The sequence below is a fragment of the Sander lucioperca genome, chromosome 4 (assembly GCF_008315115.2).
Source record: "Sander lucioperca isolate FBNREF2018 chromosome 4, SLUC_FBN_1.2, whole genome shotgun sequence".
Lineage (NCBI taxonomy): Eukaryota > Metazoa > Chordata > Actinopteri > Perciformes > Percidae > Sander > Sander lucioperca.
This window is the reverse complement of record NC_050176.1, coordinates 21,758,567-21,778,369: the sequence shown is the minus strand read 5'-3', so window position 1 is coordinate 21,778,369 and position 19,803 is coordinate 21,758,567. Positions and strand designations below refer to the sequence as shown.

At 41.2% G+C, this 19,803-nt stretch overlaps 1 protein-coding gene across 2 annotated transcripts; it reads right to left on the bottom strand.

The window, feature by feature from the left end:
• Positions 1–397: 397 nt before the first annotated feature.
• cdc6 (cell division cycle 6 homolog (S. cerevisiae)) lies at positions 398–17,229 on the bottom strand. 2 transcript variants are annotated; one of them, XM_031299886.2, is made up of 12 exons: positions 17,049–17,229; positions 14,530–14,867; positions 13,626–13,877; positions 12,999–13,198; positions 11,237–11,385; positions 10,787–10,893; positions 8,638–8,777; positions 7,481–7,581; positions 6,437–6,504; positions 6,127–6,314; positions 2,781–2,921; positions 398–738 (listed from the first exon to the last, which is right to left on the bottom strand). In XM_031299886.2, exons 2-12 carry the CDS (start codon positions 14,858–14,860, stop codon positions 646–648), a joined length of 1,770 nt encoding a protein of 589 aa, XP_031155746.1. In that variant the 5' UTR covers positions 14,861–14,867; positions 17,049–17,229; the 3' UTR covers positions 398–645. The 2 variants fall into 2 exon arrangements, with proteins under 2 accessions (XP_031155746.1, XP_031155745.1); XM_031299885.2 differs by having other exon boundaries at positions 14,530–14,865; positions 17,038–17,228.
• Between the last annotated feature and the right edge of the window lie 2,574 nt (positions 17,230–19,803).

Here is a 19,803-nt window from a genome sequence, read left to right as displayed (position 1 = left end):
ATGTGACAGAGAAAACGTGAAAGGTGGAGCAGTATGTCCTGTATGTCCCTTACCGGCTAACGTATTTCAAGACGGAGCATGAATATGGAGCGTCTACCCCAGTTCATGCAACCGCAAATGTAAAATTTCAAGCCAATAGGAATACTTGGAATTGATGGTGGTGGTAAATATTCATGAAAAAGGACAAGTTTGTGAACGGGCAACACAGATTTTGATAATGAACTAAACACGTTACACACTGGGCCTTTAAATATGCATAAATAGTGATACGAGAGTGTAGAGTAGTAAAAGTCTGCATTAGAATGAGAAAATCCCCTCTCTGTTTAGGAAAATACAAACTACAAGCTGTATTTGTTTGGCTGTATCTCTGAGCTGTGGGAGAAATATCACAGAAATCTGATTTAAAATGTATGTACATGTGTTTATTTACAGCATAAACGTGGAAACGTTTGAAATCCAAAATGAAAACAAAAACGCTGCAAATTCATAAGTGACTCGACGACATTTTTCAACAACTCAAGAACTGAGCATCAACATCAGTATGAGAGAAAAACAAAAAAAACTGTACAAGTTCTCAGCAAAAACGAGAATTAAAAAAAAAAATTTAGTTCATAAAAAACAAAGCAAAAAAACAAAAAGGTGAGCTCAGGAGGGGAGTCCTGCAGCGAGGATGCTTCCCAGGAGCGTTCGGTCCTTCAGAGCGTTCTCGACGTCTTTCTCCTCGATCTTCAGAAACACCTGAAACGACCACAACGTTTCAGATTAAAGCCTCAACTTCCTAATTTACAGGTAAAAACATCAAGACCTAAAACGCTCCCCGTGTAGATGGAAATGTTCAGGGACAGACAGATTATCAGGCCGTTTGCAGATTATCTGTATCAGCGTTTTTTTTGCCCGATACGGATATTTTTGGGGCATTTTAGGCCTTCACTTTTACAGGACAGCTGAACGCATGAAAGGGGGGGAGAGGGGGAACGACATGCAGCAAAGGGTTAGCCTCGTGAGACCGTCCTGATCTGGCGAGCTCCAGTTTTCCACTCGCAGATCAGTCTGGCATCTTGAGACGGAGAAAATTTGGAGCCGTTCGCCAAACGACCGACCAATCAGCGTTGGTTTTGATGCGGGTTTAGGTGTGACGCAACGAGAAGCCACTGTTCAGTCTAAACAACGTGGCGGCTTCCACGGATGAGATGAGTGTAGCTATCGCGCAAGTTTGATCTGAATTAGAAAGTATTTCCTTCATAGAAAGAAGAGCAAAAAAACGGCACTGGAGGCTTTTCTCGGAGGAAAAGATGTTTTTGCTCTTCTTCCGACTGGTTTCGGCAAGAGTTTGATATATATCGTTGATCTGATTGGTTGATTTGGCCCGTCTATCACCAACATAGGTGGTGACAGACAGATGGTTTATCCAATCAGCTAACCAGTATTTTCGCCCCTTCCCAAAAGTTCTCCAACGGAAAGTTCCCAGATGGATATGCCGAGCAAATGCGAAGCAATCCATCTGGCGGAGTCAGGTTAGCAAAGGGCGCGCACTCCACCAGGTGAGCTACCCAGGCGCCCGATAACTTCATAAATTAAAGTGTTCTACTTTGGCTCGGCTCCAGCTCTGTGTCTGTCCCGCTGCTTCGGTTTCTCTCACCACTGAGTCTGACTTAATGTCCCGCCCACAACACTGACTCTCTGTTACTGGGGTTAATGTTCAAAGTTTGTCACTTATTTAATAATTGCTTAAAGCATTTAAAAGAAAAAAAGTTGTGTTTGAGTTTCTAACATCCCAAAAGATTTTTATTTTCACTGTAAATGCATATTGGTTATCGGTTTAATTAAAGGGCAACTACCGTTTGTTTTCAACCTGGAGCCTATTTTCCTATGTGTTTGTGTCCAAGTGACTGATGGGAACAACAATCTTTGACTATGGTCCAGTATTAAGCGAGATCGCTGCAGTCGGCAGCAGAGAAACAAGCTACAATGTTAGTTAATAGGGCAACTGTTCAGCTTGTATTTACCTTCACAAAAGTGCTTGTTTCACCGCTGAAAGGCTCAGATTAATATTCTAAGTGTCTGACAACATTATGGAAAGGATTTCTAAGAAAGTCGACCTGTTAAAGAGCAAGATCCTTTCTTTAAACATAAAAACATCCACGAAATTGCGTTCGCTAAACCCACCAAACTCCATATAAATAAACATAATTTTAGCACAGTATAATACACTTCATTCAAAGTCGACAGGAACAAAAATAAAACTATGAAAAGCCATTTTTGGGTCGTCTTTCCACTTTTCCAACCATCACAACTCTAGTTTTGGTTGAAATAAACACACAGTTTAGTGATTAACATGTTAAAATATGTTGGCTCTATACACGCTAAAAGTATTGCTTTTTTAAATGGAGTCTGGTGGGTTAAGAGCTAGCGACCTCAGAGCTGTTTCTGGTTAATCAGAAAGGTCTCAAAGAGGTTTTAAAGGTCTATCTCTGTAGGGATCCTTTCCACAATGTTGTCAGACACTTAGAATATTAATCTGAGCCTGTCAGATCTTTAATGATTTACAACGATTAGTCAATTAAATCAACCAACAGAAAATATCTTTTAAGCAAAAACGCCAAATATTTTGCTTTTCTTAACTCTACATTGTAGTTAATATTGGTTTTGACTGTTTTTCAGGATAAACCAGACATGTTATAACATTTTTATGGTTTTCTAATTACATCAAACAACCCCAAACCCCAGTTAGTGGATCTAACTGGTACACCAACGGAGTGATCTGAGTGACGTATGTGTACCTTAGTGAGGCGAGCCTCTTTGGCTTTCTTCAGAGAGAAGATCCCTCGGCTCTCCAGCAGACCGCAGAGAGACAAACACTCCCCCTGACCGACGGCAGACACCTGCCGCTGGGCGCACAGGCGGCTGTAAACCTCGTGGAGCTGAAACACAGACGCACAAATCTGGTTTACACCCCGTTAAACACAGCACGCACATTTAAAAAAAAAAAAAAACACCAGAAATTAGTCCCATTCAGGCCGAGCTTCAGTGCTGTCTGCTGGACATTTAACTTCCCCATCGACCAATTTAACAACTTTTTCTTGTTCTGGGTCTTGAACCGCAAGACCCTTTTTCCAGTGTTTTTGTCAATTTTTTTCTGTGCTTTTTGACGTTTTTTTTTTTCCTTTTTAAAAAAAAAAAACCACATTTTTATGACATTTGTCACTTTCCCCGAAGTTCTTTATTTTTTCCGATTTTTTCTTTGTCGATTTGACTTTTTTGTGACATTTGTCACTTTTTTTTTTTTGAACATTCTCTTATCAATTTTTTTCTTCAAAATGCTATAACATTTAATCAAAAAAAAAAAAAAAAACACCCAAATTCAATGAAAGTAGTGAACTGGTCACTTATTTTACTTGTGAAGAGTGTTGTATAGAAACATCCACGTTATTTATTTTGACAATTTGGATAAAAACTTTTTTAAAATGGGTCAAATTTGACCTGGGGACAACAGGAGGGCTAACAAAGCTGCAGCCACTTGAGTTAGGACAACCATTAGTGAGAGGCACTACTTTCTCTCCCTAGTCTATATCTGTCTATTTCTTTGATGTTCCACTTCCGGGATTGCTCCGCCGGATTTCACTCATTTCAGCCAGATATCCGTTACCTTCCTCTTCCTTTGTGTTGGCGTTCTAACCTCCGGTGGATTTGTGAGGACTATGGTTAGCTGCTCCTCAGATCTCTGCAGGGTAAATCCAGACAGCTAGCTAGACTATCTGTCCAATCTGAGTTTTCTGTTGCACGACTGAAACTACTTTTCAACGTACACATGTTCCACCAAAACAAGTTCCTTCCTGAGACTATTTAGCAGAGGCGCCGTAGCTCCGTGCGGAGCTTAGCACCGCCCAAGACGATTGTGATTGGTTTAAAGAAATGCCAATAAACCAGAGCACGTTTTTCTCCCTTGCCCGAATGTTATGAGTAGCAGCGATGATTATACCAGTAGTTTTTAAATATTAATATTTTTTAAGAAGTCAGACAGTTGTGTATTAAATTGTCAGACATGACAGGCAGATGCATAGATTTCTGTCATTTCAATTGTATTTATATTGTCGATCCTAACAGAAGTTATCTCAGGACACTTTGCAGAGAGAGTAGGTCTAGAAGACCACATTCTATAATTTACAAAGACCAAACTATTTCCCACGAGAACGCATTTGGTGCAACAGTGGCGAGGAAAAACTTCCTTTAGACAGAAGCCTCGGACAGACGCCGACTGTGGAAAACTCCCTGCTGGACTGATGAGCCGACGTCACTCCTTGGACTCACGCATTTGCGCACATGCGCAACTTCGCCATTTCCTTTTGTAGTTCGCTGCGGACATGAGCACAGCTGCTCCTAAAGTTGCACATTACTTGTATAGCATTCTGTTGTGTTGGTGTGTGCGTTATTGAGAACGTAAGTGCACAATTTTATGTCCATGCTGGCGTTGCATGTATCTTTGTTTGTGTAGTTAACATGACAGTATTTCTCTTAATTATAGTTCAGGATTGCATGCTCATGTCTACTGTAATGCTAGGAACTTACTGCAAAATATGTCATTCAGAAACAATAGTCAATACTTTTGATTCATGGATGCATGTTAGGACAGTGTTGTACATTCGTTAATTACAATCCTGCTGAGGATTAGTCCAGCTGTTGCACTCGCGATGCTGTTGCTGGTTTAACTGTTGAAGTGCATTTCAGCGTGCCAGTCGCGCCGCTGGTCTATCACATGACTACTGTACCTGTATGTTGCTGTTATGTTCATTTGTGGTCTTAGAGCGCCATCTAGTGTCCAATAGATGTTACTGCACAATGAAAACTACAGCGTATTCTTTACTACATTGGACTTGATTGATTTCCATTACTATCCAGTATTATTTGGTTGTTTGCACAGCAACTTTTTATTGCATAGCAATTATATATATTGCATATAAGTACTTATATTGCAGAGTGAGTTGTTGCTTATTGATCTTTAATCTGTATATACGTGTATTCATTATGTACAGGTTATATTTACATATTCTTTATTTCCTTATTTTACAGAAAACCATACCTACACACAAACTCATACTATCGCAAGCAACAAGCACGGTATTCACCTGCTGGAAGTGGTCGTCAATAAATCTGTTGAACTAAAACCAAAGGTTGCAGCGACTCTTACCGGAGGACATAGCCGGCTCGGGTAGCGCCAGCAAATAACGTACACGGACTTCACACCGACTCTTGGTGGGCCGCATCGGTCAAATAAGGTAACGCAGACTCCCTGCCTTCACCGTACGCAGACCGATCATGCTCGCTGCCTTGCGTAGTGACCCCCCCCCCCCCCCCACCCCCAAAAGGCTCTTTCTGAGTCAGGGAAACACTCCTGCCTTCAGTTCATTAAAAGCATCACAAAGACAGCTTCTTTCTTTCTCCAAGCAGTCACTCTGAACGCTCAGAAACAGGCCCCACTGTAACACTGAACAAGGTCAATCACCACTGTTCTGCTCATCTATATTTCAATCTTACAATTACAATATTGTTATTATTGCACTGAACTGCCTTGCACTATATTTATATTTGAATTTTAAATCTCGACTACACTGATATTGCACTATTCCTTCCCTCTCTCTTCAATGGTTATTGTATATTTCTTGTAAATTCTATTGTTATATTTAACAGTATTTTTTTATATTTCTTACTGTCCTGTTTTTATTATTTATATATTAAAGCGTAACTCTCGCCAAAATGCAATCTAGGGTCTTTTTGTTAATGTACCTGAGTCAGACTTTAGTTTAAAAGCATATTTAGGACAGAAGCGCCACTTTTAAGATTTACTGTATTTTCTTTTTTCGGTAAAAGCGCCCCTAGCTCTCCCATTCAAAAGGCCATTGCCTGAAAATACAGTAAATCTTAAAAGTGGCTCTTCCGTCCTAAATATGCTTTTAAACTAAAGTTTGACTCAGGTACATTCACAAAAAGACCCTAGGTTGCATTTTGGCGAGAGTTACGCTTTAAGTGAGTGTTGTACCGGAGTCAAATTCCTTAAGTTTGTTTACACAAACCTGGCCAATAAAGCTGATTCTCCCTCTCCGTCACCACCAGGCCGGTTCAGGAACTCACCTTTCCGAGGACGATCTCTTTGCTCTTCCCGTTGCGTATGAGCAGCAGCAGGCAGCAGACCAGCAGCTTCTGCTGCAGGGGGAAGCTCTCTCCGTCAGAGCCGCCGCCGCCTCCGCACTGGGACGCCATCCGGTCGCCGTAGACCTCCGACAGAACCCGCGCCACCTGGGGGAGGCTGACCCGCGACGCTGCGCGAGGACAACAAGCGCTCCGGTTAGCGTTCACGTTTCAACAGCCACAGCGTGTTCAGAACAGATTTTTTTTTTTTTTGAAAACCGGCGAGCGGAGGACGAGTCACAGCGGCGCTCACCTTTAGATTCGGCGTTTGGGTCCGATGCTTTTTTCCTCTCGTCGGACTCCACGACCTCAACAGCTCTCCTGGAACACAAACATAAAATCAAGCTGATGCAGTGGAGATGACGTCATGAAGAAGCTCCACGGGCTCTTCAAGAGCAGAAAAACACACTTTACCAAAATAGTTGTCAAGATTTACATCAACATTTTTCTTTTTAGATTATTTTTTTGGGCTTTTCCGCCTTTAATTTGACAGGACAGCTAAGTGAGAGAGGGGGAAGGCATGCAGGAAATCGTCACAGGTTGGATTCGAACCCTGGACCTCTGCGTCGAGGCATAAACCTCTCAGTATATGTGCGCCCGCTCTACCCACTGAGCCAACCCGGCCACATCAACATTTTTCTAAATTAATTCAAGATTCTTTTTTCATTTTTATGCTCCACGTAAAAACTAAACTGTGTTTCCCACATCCACCAGTCGGTAAATAAATCACTGCAAGATAAGCCAATAAATAAACTAAGATTACGTTAAAATAATAAAATTATTAGTTTTAATACGTTTTATTTTAGAGGGAACAGTCATGTGTGCTGTTGACATTCTCTGGTTAATATCTTTAATGTTTTATTAGCCCTCAAGTCGTCCTCGGGTCAAATTTGACCCGTTTTCAAAGTTTTTTTAGAACAAAAAATATGGGATGTCGAAATAAGCGCTGAAAATTAAAAATAAATAAAAAATTCGAGTGAAAAGTTGAACAAATTTCGAACAAAAAAAACACACGACAAATGTTAAGAAAAAACTGTCAAGCATTGAAAGAAGACCTTACAAAAACGTCAAAAAAGTGCCCAAAACATTGAAAAAGTCACAAAAACGTCAGTAAAAAGCCATTAAAACTTTGAAAATAAGTACACACACACACACCAAGAGTTAAGATGCTCCACATAATCAGGATTAACCACAAACACTTTTCAGTTCATCTTCTACAACACCTGCTGCTTGTTCCCTAAAAACCAAACGGAGAAGATCCTAAATCAGAAGTGACGGCGGTTGAACGATAGGTTACCTGCAGATGTCCAGGGCTTTCCTGGCGTCTCCCGACACCGCCGACACTTTCCGGGCACAGAACTGAACCGCCGAGGCGTCCAGGAGGCCCTCAGCCGACGCCTGGGGAGGAGGAACCAAGAACACACAGTCACGCAGACGTTTGGGAGGGTAGAAACCCAAGACGTGCGGGTGTTTTCTATTAGGGGTGCGCGATACATCGACTCAATATCTGTGTCGCGATATCACGCAATATTTAGTTGATTTTGTGGAGCGCTGCGTCCCGTCCGTTGGCTGTGTGGCTTAGTTGTGTTTGATTTAGAGCTTGAAACGCTGTAATGATCATGTTTCATTGGCCGGTTACCGTGGTTACCGTGCACGTTAGTGCACGGGTCCACTACGTGACAAACCCTATGGAGTGTACCACGTGTGTGCATATTTCTACAGAGAGACAGTGTAAGTGAAGAAATAGACAACTAAACGGAACAAAAGTTGTGTCCTGTTCTCATTATTTATATATTTTATACTGTCCAACCAGTAAAACATGTCCTGTTCTGTATATTTATATATTTTATACTGTCCAACCAGTAGAACATGTCCTGTTCTGTATATTTATATATTTTATACTGTCCAACCAGTAGAACATGTCCTGTTCTCTTTATTTATATATTTTATACTGTCCAACCAGTAAAACATGTCCTGTTCTGTATATTTATATATTTTATACTGTCCAACCAGTAGAACATGTCCTGTTCTCTTTATTTATATATTTTATACTGTCCAACCAGTAAAACATGTCCTGTTCTGTATATTTATATATTTTATACTGTCCAACCAGTAGAACATGTCCTGTTCTCTTTATTTATATATTTTATACTGTCCAACCAGTAAAACATGTCCTGTTCTCATTATTTATATATTTTATACTGTCCAACCAGTCAAACATGTCCTGTTCTGTAGACATGGTCCTTATTTATTTATTCATGTTGGACCAGTCCAATATGACCGTCAATTGAAATAAACATTGTGTTGTAGTTGTTATGAATCTATTTTGTTGCGTTTTCCAGTAACTTTCGTAATTTTACATACGTTTAAAAAAAATAACATTAATATCGATATCGCAACGTCACATTCTGTCAACGTCGTGCAACCCTATTTTCTAGCTGGGCCTGCGTTTACCTGGGAGAGTCGGTCCTGCACGATGGCGCAGAGCTCCTGGCGGCTGTACGGAGGGAAGTGGAGCAGCAGCGGGCGACAGTGGGGGCGGGCCTGCAGCCGCGGCAGGATGCGGTCCGTCAGATCCAGAGCGTTGGCGATACCTGAAACAACAACAAGGTCACTCCTGTTCTTCAGACTTCTTGATAAAACACGCTGAATGTTCCTTCCATCAGTTTCTAGTTTTGATCACTGCTCTTCATTCAGATTCATCTCCAACAATCAACAGTATGTTAAATATCAAACCCAAAGATAAAAACAAACAGACATCGATCCGATAATACCAAAGAATGTAAAAAGATGAGTTTAAGGAGGATCAGGAGGAAGCATAATGTTTATATACGTTTATATAGTCCTGCCCCGACTTCACTATGTCATGGATTAAAGAAAAGACTAGAGCCCAACCGATAATATCGACTGATATTAGGCATTTTCCAAACTATTGGTATCGGCAAAATCTTCTAGATTTTTTTTTCTTTATAAATTAAATTTGGCCGATATATCGGAATATCAGGTTATTCGGAACTTGGGTTGGGTACCGAAACGCGGTCCAATAGGGCACCAGTTCCAACCTAAACGGTAGTAACGAGACCGAATAAGAACGAAAATTTCGGTGCCTGACTTTACACTCCACTCAACAGCAGGTAACGTTAGCCTAGCTTTAGCTAGCAGCTGGATTAAACAGGTTAAAATGCTGACAGCTAACGTTAAACAGTGTAAAGTGTGACTGTATTTCAACAGTCTGCTCTGCAGCGCAGCAGATGTCGGAAAAACACAGACGGTGCGTTCACTGAAACTGGTAACCTACAGCCTCGCGGTGCATTCAAAGTTATTGTAAAATACCCTTTTCCCCATCTGGTGGTTGTTTTTGTCATTCAACAGCAATTTACTGGTGAAAAAAGTTATTGTTTATTATAAGTTATAGTTATTACATTACTATTAAATCATTTAATTTTGACCATATGGCCGTAGTAATAAACAAGTTGTTCTTAAATGTCGCCGACTGTTGTTTAGTACTCTTCTTTTTTTTCTTAACTTTCTTAAAAAGTATCGGTTCAGGCACCGGCACCGTTTTAAAAGTACCGCTTTAGCACCGGTATCGGAAAAATACCCAACGATACCCATCCCTATTCGGAACACCAAATATTTGTATCGATATCGGCCTTAAAAATCCTTTATCGGTCGGGCTCTAGAAAAGAAATCCATTGATCAGGTTACCTCTCCATCATTTCCTTAATTAAATAACGTAGTCGTGTGCCATCCTTAAGCTACAGTCCATCCAGTTTATATATCAGCACAATTCAAGTCTAGATGATGCACTGTCTGTCTATAATTTGACCATTTCTACTCACGAGGTACAACCTGAGTTACGTCTTTTATCTGCTTGTGTTTAACTCTCACATATCACATTTAAAGGTCTTCTCGGGTGTACGGCCGAAACGGTGTGCAGCGCGGGAATCCGCGTTTATAAAAGACTATTTTTCTGACATTAAACATGAAGATGATGACAGAAAGAAAAGATTCAGGAGGTCAGACGGTTGGATTTTTACGATGCCGAATCGGTACTTTTTAAACGATTCCGATTCCTAAACCGATTCTTGAAAAACTGAAAAATGACAAAGAAAAGGCTCTTTTATAGGAGGTTTTTTTTTTTTTATTTATTGAAAATTATAAATTATATATAAATAAATATTTAAATTTAACAATACATCAACGTTTTAAAGTACTTAAGTATAAAATAAGTAAACCTAAAATCACCTTTTACGTCCGTTTTGGTGAGCCCAGAGGGAAAATATGGCATTTTAAAAGTATCCTACGTTTACGGTAGCTAGCTAACGGTAGACTACAGAGAGAGTGTGATATTTTTATGTCCGTTTCGGAGCGACAGAGGGAAAATATTTCAGTCGACACATTAAGTGGAACCGAAACGAGGAACCAAAATTTGCGTTCTAATCCGATCCGATTCCTACCGGTTGTGTAGGAACCGGTTCCATAGTGGAACCAGGTTTCGGTACCCAACCCTACTTATCTTACAGGTACGGAAGTTTAAGTGTCTTTCCGTGTGCATGTTACAGCCGATACAGTGATCGGTTGTTGGTGGTGCAGCTCTTACCGACGAGGCAGAGGCGAGACTCGGGCAGGTACGGCCACTCAAAGATGGTGTACAGGACGTCCTGAGCTTTACTGTCCAGCTGGTCCATCTCGTCCAGAACCAGCAGCCTGAGGACCAAACAGAGGCTCACTGACTGGGGCTTCAGTAACGCTCCATATATAACCTCAGAAATACATCAAGTATTCAGCTCAAAGTGATAGAAACAAACAGAATGGATTTAGTACGCCTAAAGTCTCAACCAGCAGTAGTTTCATTACTTTGTTATTACACTTCATAGTTAACTGATAATCATATTTACAGATGCTGGATTTCTTTATTTCAACACCTTGCCTTCCTTTATTTTAGTAGTTATATTGTCTAAACAAACGTAGACGCTGAATGTTCTCTCAGTAACGGCCTGAGATCACGTCAGACACCCTCTGGTTTCCACAGTAACGGTTAGTTACTCACACAGCGGGCCCCGGGGCCGTCAGGAACCTCTGCAGCCCGTTCTGCCCGCCGGGCGCTCTCAGTTTGTCGGCCAGCAGCGGGAAGATGGCGTGGGAGCTCCGCAGACTCATACAGTTCACCACCACCGTCTGTACTGGAGACAGCTCCGCCTAGCGGGACCACACACACACACACACAGACAGACACACACACACACAGCCGTTAGAAACCAATAACCGGACCACACCGTCGTCTTTACAGAGCCTAAAAGTCTGGAAATGTCTGATAAAGAAGCGAGGAAAACTGTGACAAATGTTACATTTTGTTAACCTTCCTGTTGTCCTCGTATCTAAATTTGACCCATTTTTAAAAAGTTTCTACATCACAAATTTGGGTTTATTTCAACCAAATTGTTAAAAAAAAATAAAAATAATACGTGGATGTTCCGTACAACTAGTAAAGTAAATTATCAGTTCACTACTTTCATTGAATTTGGGTGGTGTATTCAATTTTATAGCATCTGGAGAAAAAAATAGAATAAGAAAAATAAAGAGAAAAACAATCTGAATAGTGACCAAAAAAAAAAAAAAAAAAAAAAAAAAATGAAAATAGTGCCGAAAAAGAAGATCAAAACGTTGACAAAAAAGTAACCCAGAAAAACACGAAAATATTTCTTATGCGCTCGGTGACGTCTTCAAACGTCCCGTTTCTTCTCTTGAGGGGAGTCCAAGTTAAACGCCTTCTTTTCCAAGTAACTGTTTGTTTTATGAGTTTTATTTTTGCTCATTCTCCCCTTAAAACCTCTTCTTTTAAGTTGCCCTTTGGCCCTTTATTACTTTCTTTTTGAGTTTTAAGAGATTAAAACTGTCCAAGATTTCACATACTAAGAAAAATCTAATATAATTTAAAGCAGCAGACATGTTTTCTCTCTCTCTCTCTCTGCTGTACATTTAATTAATTCCAGTGCAGAACCCCAAAGTCCTACTTAAGTAAAGTACCTACAGTACATACTACATGTACTTAGTTACTTTACCCTGATTAGTTCATAGTTATCTGACTCCAAGCTGCTCTACTTTCACACGTCTGCAGTAACCTGAAGTCCCCACTAGGTGTCACTGCAGCGCTACAAACTCCTCCACTTTAACTTCATTCACCCCTCGCTCCTTCATTCAGACTAGTGCTGTCAAACGATTAAAATATTTAATCACGATCAATCGCATTAATGTCATAGTTAACCCGCAATTAATCGCACATTTTTATTTATTCTAAATGTCCCTAGATTTCTTTTTGTCCCATTATTTTTTCTCATTTTAATGCTCGTATCAACATGGAAAAGTGGATCGGCTTGCTTTGTGCTTTTGTCGCCTGGCTTTGACGAGGGGGCGGAGAATTGGCATCAGCTGTGTGCTCGGCCATCAGCCGTGTGCTGTACTTATTGGCATCCATTTCGGCGTCTCGCGCTCACCATCCCCTCAAAACGTAACGTTAGCCTACTACTCTTTGGCCGGCTCACAAGCCCAAACAAGTGTGTGCGGCGTGCCTGTTGTTTTGTTTCCCGTCTAGCTAGATCCGGTGTGGTGTTGTAGTTTTTCTAACGTTACTAGTTGTTGCAACAGCATGTGAAAAAAAACTACAAAGTTTGCTAGGTCAAAAAGAACGTTAATCTCACGATAATAAAACAATGAACGCCGTTAAAATGGGTTTGCGTTAACGCCGTTAATGACGCGTTTAACTGACAGCACTAGTTGAGATATTTGCGGTATTATTCCGACCACTAAAGTACCTTCATCTCCTGCAGCACACAGTTGAGGCAGGCCGTCTTGCCGGTGCCCGGGGCCCCGGAGATGTACAGGCTGCCGGGGAGCCGCTGCAGGGCCTTCTCCTCCAGGAAGGAGCGGATGGCCGCCCGCTCCGTCTCCCGGGACAGCAGTCGCTCGGGGACGGCCGTGTGGAGCGCCTGCTTCACGCTCAGAAACCTCGACTCTGGAGGAGAAACGTGGACAGGAAAAGACGTGAAAGGGTGAACGACGACGCAGACAAGAGGATTCATGTCGAATTCAGCCTGGCTTTAGCCGAGATCACAGCGGCAGATTTACAGATTTACAGAGACATCTGTGAAGCTGTTTTCAATAATGTTCCCCCTTTGAACAGTTTTTTTTAAACATTTAAATGCTGATGGAAAAAGGCGACAAGTCAAAGTCTGAAATTGGCGACTCGAGTCTAGAGGTGCAACGATTAATCGATTAGTTGTCAACTATTAATCGAATAAAATAATCGATTATGAAAATAATTGTTAGTTGCAGCCCTACTCGAGTCGCCCACGTCTGATGATAACAGTTAGCAGCACTAACTTCGAGTTTTGCTGATAAAAAAAAAAATTTAACTTTTCAAACAAATAAGATCCTCTTACTGTCGGCGGGCGACTTCCCCTCTGAGTTTTGGCGGGCCTGGCGTCCAGCAGGCGTGACGTGGCGCCTCGGGGACGACGCGGCGGTGGGCGAGACCGGTCGCCTGGGTGACGAGGGCGGGACCAGCCGTCGCCGAGCCAAGAGCGGCGAGTTCTCGTCGAAGCCGAGCTTCCTGGGCGACGCCGCGGATGGCTTGCTCTGTTTGGGCGGAGAGCCCAGCAGGCCGGCGCCGCGGTTACAGTCGTTGTCGTCACCTGGAGAGAAATAACAGACGGGTTAATTTACGGTTCACGTGGAGGAACTCGCTCCGTTATGTCTGAAGACGGCACAACTTTTGGTCAGCAGGAAAGCAGATAACCATGATCCAACGTGTTGAACTATTCCTTTAACTAACAACAGTTGTAAATAAATTAAACATTCAAAAGGAACTAAAACCTGTGATAACCTGAGCCCCATTTCCCCATGTTTATGTGTCTTAGGCCGCCTGGCATAATTATCATTTTCTAATATTACACCTGTCAATACAGAACGAAATATTCTGTATATACAAATATAACTCATTCATTCCCATGGCGATAACCCAATCAAATAAGATGTGGGGAGGGGTATGACTGGAGGAGGAATATATGTGAAGTACTGTGCAGTAGTTTCATTAATTCCCATTTATGACATTAGGCCTTTCAGGGAAGTGCAACATACTCCTTTATACTGTATTCTATGTATTGATGTGTGTATGTTATGTGTTAGATAAGCAGTGCTGTACATTAGATGTCTGGTTCAGTGTTTGTGTTGTGGATTATGTGTCAATATGCCTGTACTGTACAAACCGCCTCTCGGGGACATTAAAGTTTTCTAAGTCTAACATGATGCTCGTCTCGTCTCCCTGCCCCGTGGCGTCTGGCTCACCTGTGCGTTTCCGGGGGCTGAGTGGAAGTCGTGTCTGGAGGCCGGGGGATGTCGGCTGGGCTGTGGGGCGTCTGGGCGAGAGGGGAGACGGGTGGGCGACTGCTCTTTTAGGGGAGAGCAGGGTGGGCCGCTCGGCGGGACGCCTCGGGGACAGCGGTCCGATCCGGGTCAGGGCCGGGTCGAGGGGCTGGGGGCCGGGCTTGGTCGGCGACGGAGCCGGAGACTTATCTTCCAGTTGCGGCGCCTTGGAGCGAGTGGAAACTCTGCAGGATTTACGGCGAGGGAACGCCAGCGTGGGCTGGACCCCACTGTGAGAGCGTGTGCTCGGCATGTTGACGCTGAAACATAAAGACCATCCATTAGTAAAAATAAATAAAAGGGAACGCACGGAGAAATAAAAGTGGACATTAACCCAGATATGTTTCCCCTGTACTTTAGCAGATCGCTCCTGACTTTTAAATTAAGAGTTTATGCATTTTAGTTGGGTTTTTTTTTTTTTTTTTTTTCTTTTTTTTTTTTAACTGGCGTTTCCATACGAGTACAACAACAAATGTAGTAACGTTCTCCTTTGGATTTCTTAAATTGTCTGGGATGAAAACTCAGCAAAATAAGTTACTGAAAAGATATTCAGAAACGGATATTTGAATTTTGTAACAGCAAAGATTATCATTATACAATTGAAGTTTTAAGGTTTATTGTCCTCTGGCAGCGGGGTGTGTGTGTGTGTGTGTGTGTTTTTGTGTGTCTTTGTGTGCGTGTCTGTGCCTGTGTGTGTGTGTGTGTGTCTGTGTGTGCCTTTGTGTGTGTGTGTGTCTGTGTGTGCCTTTGTGTGTGTGTTTTTGTGCATCTGTGCGCCTGTGTGTGTGTGTTTCTGTGCGTCTGTGTGCGCCTGTGTGTGTCTTTGTGTGCGTGTCTGTGCCTGTGTGTGTGTCTGTGTGTGCCTTTGTGTGTGTGTGTCTGTGTGTGCCTTTGTGTGTGTGTTTCTGTGCGTTTCTGTGTGCGCCTGTGTGTGTCTGTGCCTGTGTGTGCCTGTGTGTGTGCCTGTGTGTATATGCCTGTGTGTGTGTGTGTGTGTGTGTGTGTGCCTGTGTGTGTGCCTGTGTGTATATGCCTGTGTGTGTGTGTGTGTGTGTGTGTGTGTGTGTGTGTGTGTCTGGGCCTGTGTGTATGCCTGTGTGTGTGCCTGTGTGCGCCTGTATGTGTGTGTGCCTGTGTGTATGTCATGGCCAGGATCATAAGAATATAGCATGATGTGAACACAAAATATCTGACTATGTTCATTTTTTACGCGAGAAACATCGTTTCATACGTGAACAATTATTTAGTTTATTCTTAAACCTTTCCAACAATGCTTCCCAGCGTTAACTCAGCGAAGAATCTCTACACAGGTGTGGGAAGTACTGAACAAAACAAATTGAAGTATCACACAAATACAGACAAACATCATTGGTCAGATGCTGCCATGTTGACCTGCTTGGCTATTTCTAGCCTTCTAGCCTAAACAACAGTACTATGAACTTTCTGAACATTGACCCTATTATCTCATGTTTTTTGTGTCTGAGTGACTGATGGGAACAACAGTCTTTGACATTGGTCCATTATTAACTAGTTTCCGTCCACTAAAATGTCTATTGTTGCTAACCCTAACCCTTTAAGTCAAGTTAAAGAAGGACAACGTATATATATATATATATATATATATGTAATACTTTTTTGTAACAAAAGTCCTGAATGTGTAAAAATAACTAGTATAGCTAATATATAAAGAGTGAAAGCTACAATATTTACCTCTGAGATAGGAGTATAACCTAGCATAAAATGAAAATAGATAAATTACTTTTCATAAAGTATCTGAAAATTGTTCAAAAGTACAAAACCGGAGTAAAGCGTAGTACTCTTTAAATAAAATAAACCATAAATACATCAAACACTATCATATAAACCGCTTTTTGTCTCCACGTCTTAAATATTTAAGTTATTTTACTCGACCAAATGTTAAACTACGTCACGTGTAAATGTAAAGATTACAATAAAGTTTCGATGATTTGAATGCAGCTGATTCTGAAGTTTCCTACAAGTCGATTTAACTTCGTGTTAAACACCAAATTAGCTTAATATAATTATAAAATATGTTAGATAATACAAACGTACTGATGTTAACGTTTATAATACTTTATCCCAACGGTTATATTTACCTTAAATCGCGCGCAGAACAAACAATACAGTTTAATAATGGCGCCAATATACAGCAGAGAGAGATCCAAACGGTGGCGTTTACAGAAATATATCCACATTTCGGTATTATCAGGACTATAGTTTAACCTAAAACACATCGTGTTAACATTAGGATCCTTCTAAAGGGAAATACAAAACGTTAAAACGCAGGTACGCGTTTAATTTTTGACGACAAACTAGCAAACTAACTCTGAAAAATAAGACGAAGTGCTCTCTTCCGGTTACGATTAACAAACGTATTTCAGTTCCTACCGCTTACATGAAAGAGTGAGTGATAAATGTACCTTTTTAAAAGTTGTCAGAAGTCTTCTCAGTAAAGAGTGGAGTATTTTCTCTTCTCTTGAAGCCCTCTGCTTCTCTCTCTTTCCCTCTTCTGCCGCACACTGGTCTCAAACTTGCGCCAAATCTCGCTCACCTCCTTTCGGATCAGCTGTGTTTCCCGCTGCTGCGCTCTGATTGGTCCACCAAATCTCCCAGCAACAGCTTCTTCGATTCTCATTGGCTCAGCGTTGCCAACGGATGTTACGACAGAAGCCGGCAGGTCATGTGGCGGGAGTTTCAATAGAAGCCGGTTTTGGCGGAATATAATTTTCCCGGGAACTTCAGTGCTGTTGTTGTTACATCATTCTGTAACGTGGGTAACTGTTTGTACCAGAGTCCATTTAAAATATCACTGTTTTTACAAATATAACTCACTATTTGTACTCAGATCCTTTACTGCAGTTAAAGTACTAATACCACACTGTGAAAATACTCAACTACAAGTAAAAGTCCTGCATTAAAAACATGACTTAAGTAAAATGATGTAATAAGGTCATCTATGTTTGTCCTGTGAGAACCACGTATCTCTAAAAAGTTTTAAACCTGTCATGGTGCCTGTTTTCAGCTTTGTGACGATGCATCTTCCAGCTGACCCGAGAGGCTTTTTAAACACTTTATTTAGCTTTAACAAATAGAATAGTTAAAAGAGGTAAAGTGCATAAAAAATATCACAAATACATCCATAAAGATACAGGGTGCCTGGTAACAAATGCATTTGGTTTAAGGGAGAAGCAGCTTGAGCATGTAGGCATTTAACAATAAGATTTAAGTTGGAATAAGTTATACAGTTGAACATTAAGTTTGGCTTTGTACATCCAAGTACGAACCAGACAAATACATTTTAACAAAGTGCAACATCAACAAAAGCCAAAAGAAAGTGCAGCAAATAAAATCCTACGTCATCAGACAGCAGTTCTGTTCATTGATTGTCAACATTTCCCCTGACGGCCTGATTCAACCCCAGATATTAAAGAGATAAAGTAATAAAGGAGTTGAAGCCTTCTCATTGTTTGTTGTCCAGCAGAGAGATCTGGAGATTCAGGTTACTTTTAATGTTGTTAAATGATAGAAAGCAGCTTTCATTATGTCCCTGATATTACTTTAAGAGTCCCAACCTATCCCGGGGTACGTTTTCGGAGTGATGGATTGTATGAGTTCGACAATCAACTTGTGTGGACTTGACCGAAACACCAGAACTAAACAGAAGTATGTGCACTGGCTGAATTAGCAGAACTTTTATACATTTCTTTCACATCTGCTGCAGTCGGATTCACTGTGTTCACTCGGAGGGAATCACTTCACATGGGTAGGCACTTGTAATGACATCTCAAACATGTTAAGAGGCTAAAAGCACGTTTAAAACCTGCCCCATTTCAGCCTCCTGGGTGTGAACTGTAGCAGGAGGATAACTCGGTGTAGGCAATACTGATTATTTTCGTTTTTCTCGCTACTGACAGCAATCCGTGACCACAAACAACAGAGCTACGTATTGAATTTCTTTTTACTTTAAGAGTCCCAAGTCGGAGTGAGGTTAAGGCCACAGACTGTAAAAATAACGGAGAAAGCTTCTAGGTGATCTAACCGGGGTTAAGGTGTACACATGCAGGAATACCCCGGGTACTAAAAGGAGTCACCTCCGTCTGCTAAATGACAACTAAAAAAATATGTTTAAATCAATGTTTGTGTAAAATTTAGGGCTGTCAATCGATAAAAAAATGTAATGTAATTAATTACATACTCTGTGATTAATTAATCGAAATTAATCGCATACATAATTAACAGTGCCTGAACCCACTTTAGATGACAGAGCCTTCAGTGCAGTTCAGTACACACACCCGTGTTAATTGACGAAGACTACGATGAAAAATATTCGTCAACGAACCTTTTTCACGGACGAAAACTAAATAAAAACTAAATAAAAAGTCAGATATGATGACGAAGACTGTGACGAAATATAACAGACACTTTAGTCAACAAATAAAAATGAGACGAAAATGTTAGGGAGGGACGAATGGAGAAGAGATCCAATCAGAACCACTCTTTTTTGTGGGATGAGTTGGGAAGAAATCCAATCAGAGCGAATCTTTGAGGGTAGATTGATTTATCCGGAAGCAGCAGAGCCATTTTAAAAAGCCGCGGCAAATGCAGACGCAACAGCTAAACAAACGCAGCAGCAGTTACACAGGAGGACGAGTTTGCAGAACTTTGCACAGTTTTGAGGACGTCTTCACAACAGTGAGGTTGTTTACATTATACTTAGTTGTGTTTAGTTGCACAGTCTTAGTCACACAGCTTTGGATGATTTCAGTTGACTTCGCTCGTTAGCAACACGCTAACGTTTTGCAGTGCATCCAGTCCGAGGGCAATGACATGTCTCATGAACAACAGGAATGTCAGAGCTAGGTCTAGGACCAACCGGTAAATCTGTGTCTGTATTGCATATTTAAACCTTAATACCATCCCATAACAGACTGATGGATACTTCCAATGACCAAAAAATCTGGAGAAACATTTAATCAACTAAATCCACTGTAGTTTTAGTCGACTAGTTTTAGTAGACCAAGACTAAAAGACTTAAGACTAGACTAAGACTAAAACTCTTACGATATTTAGTTGACTAAAACTAGACTAAGACTAAAAGATTTCAGATGACTAAAATAAGACTAAAACTAAATGGTGTGTTATTCAAAAGACTAAGACTAAATCAGAATTTGCTGT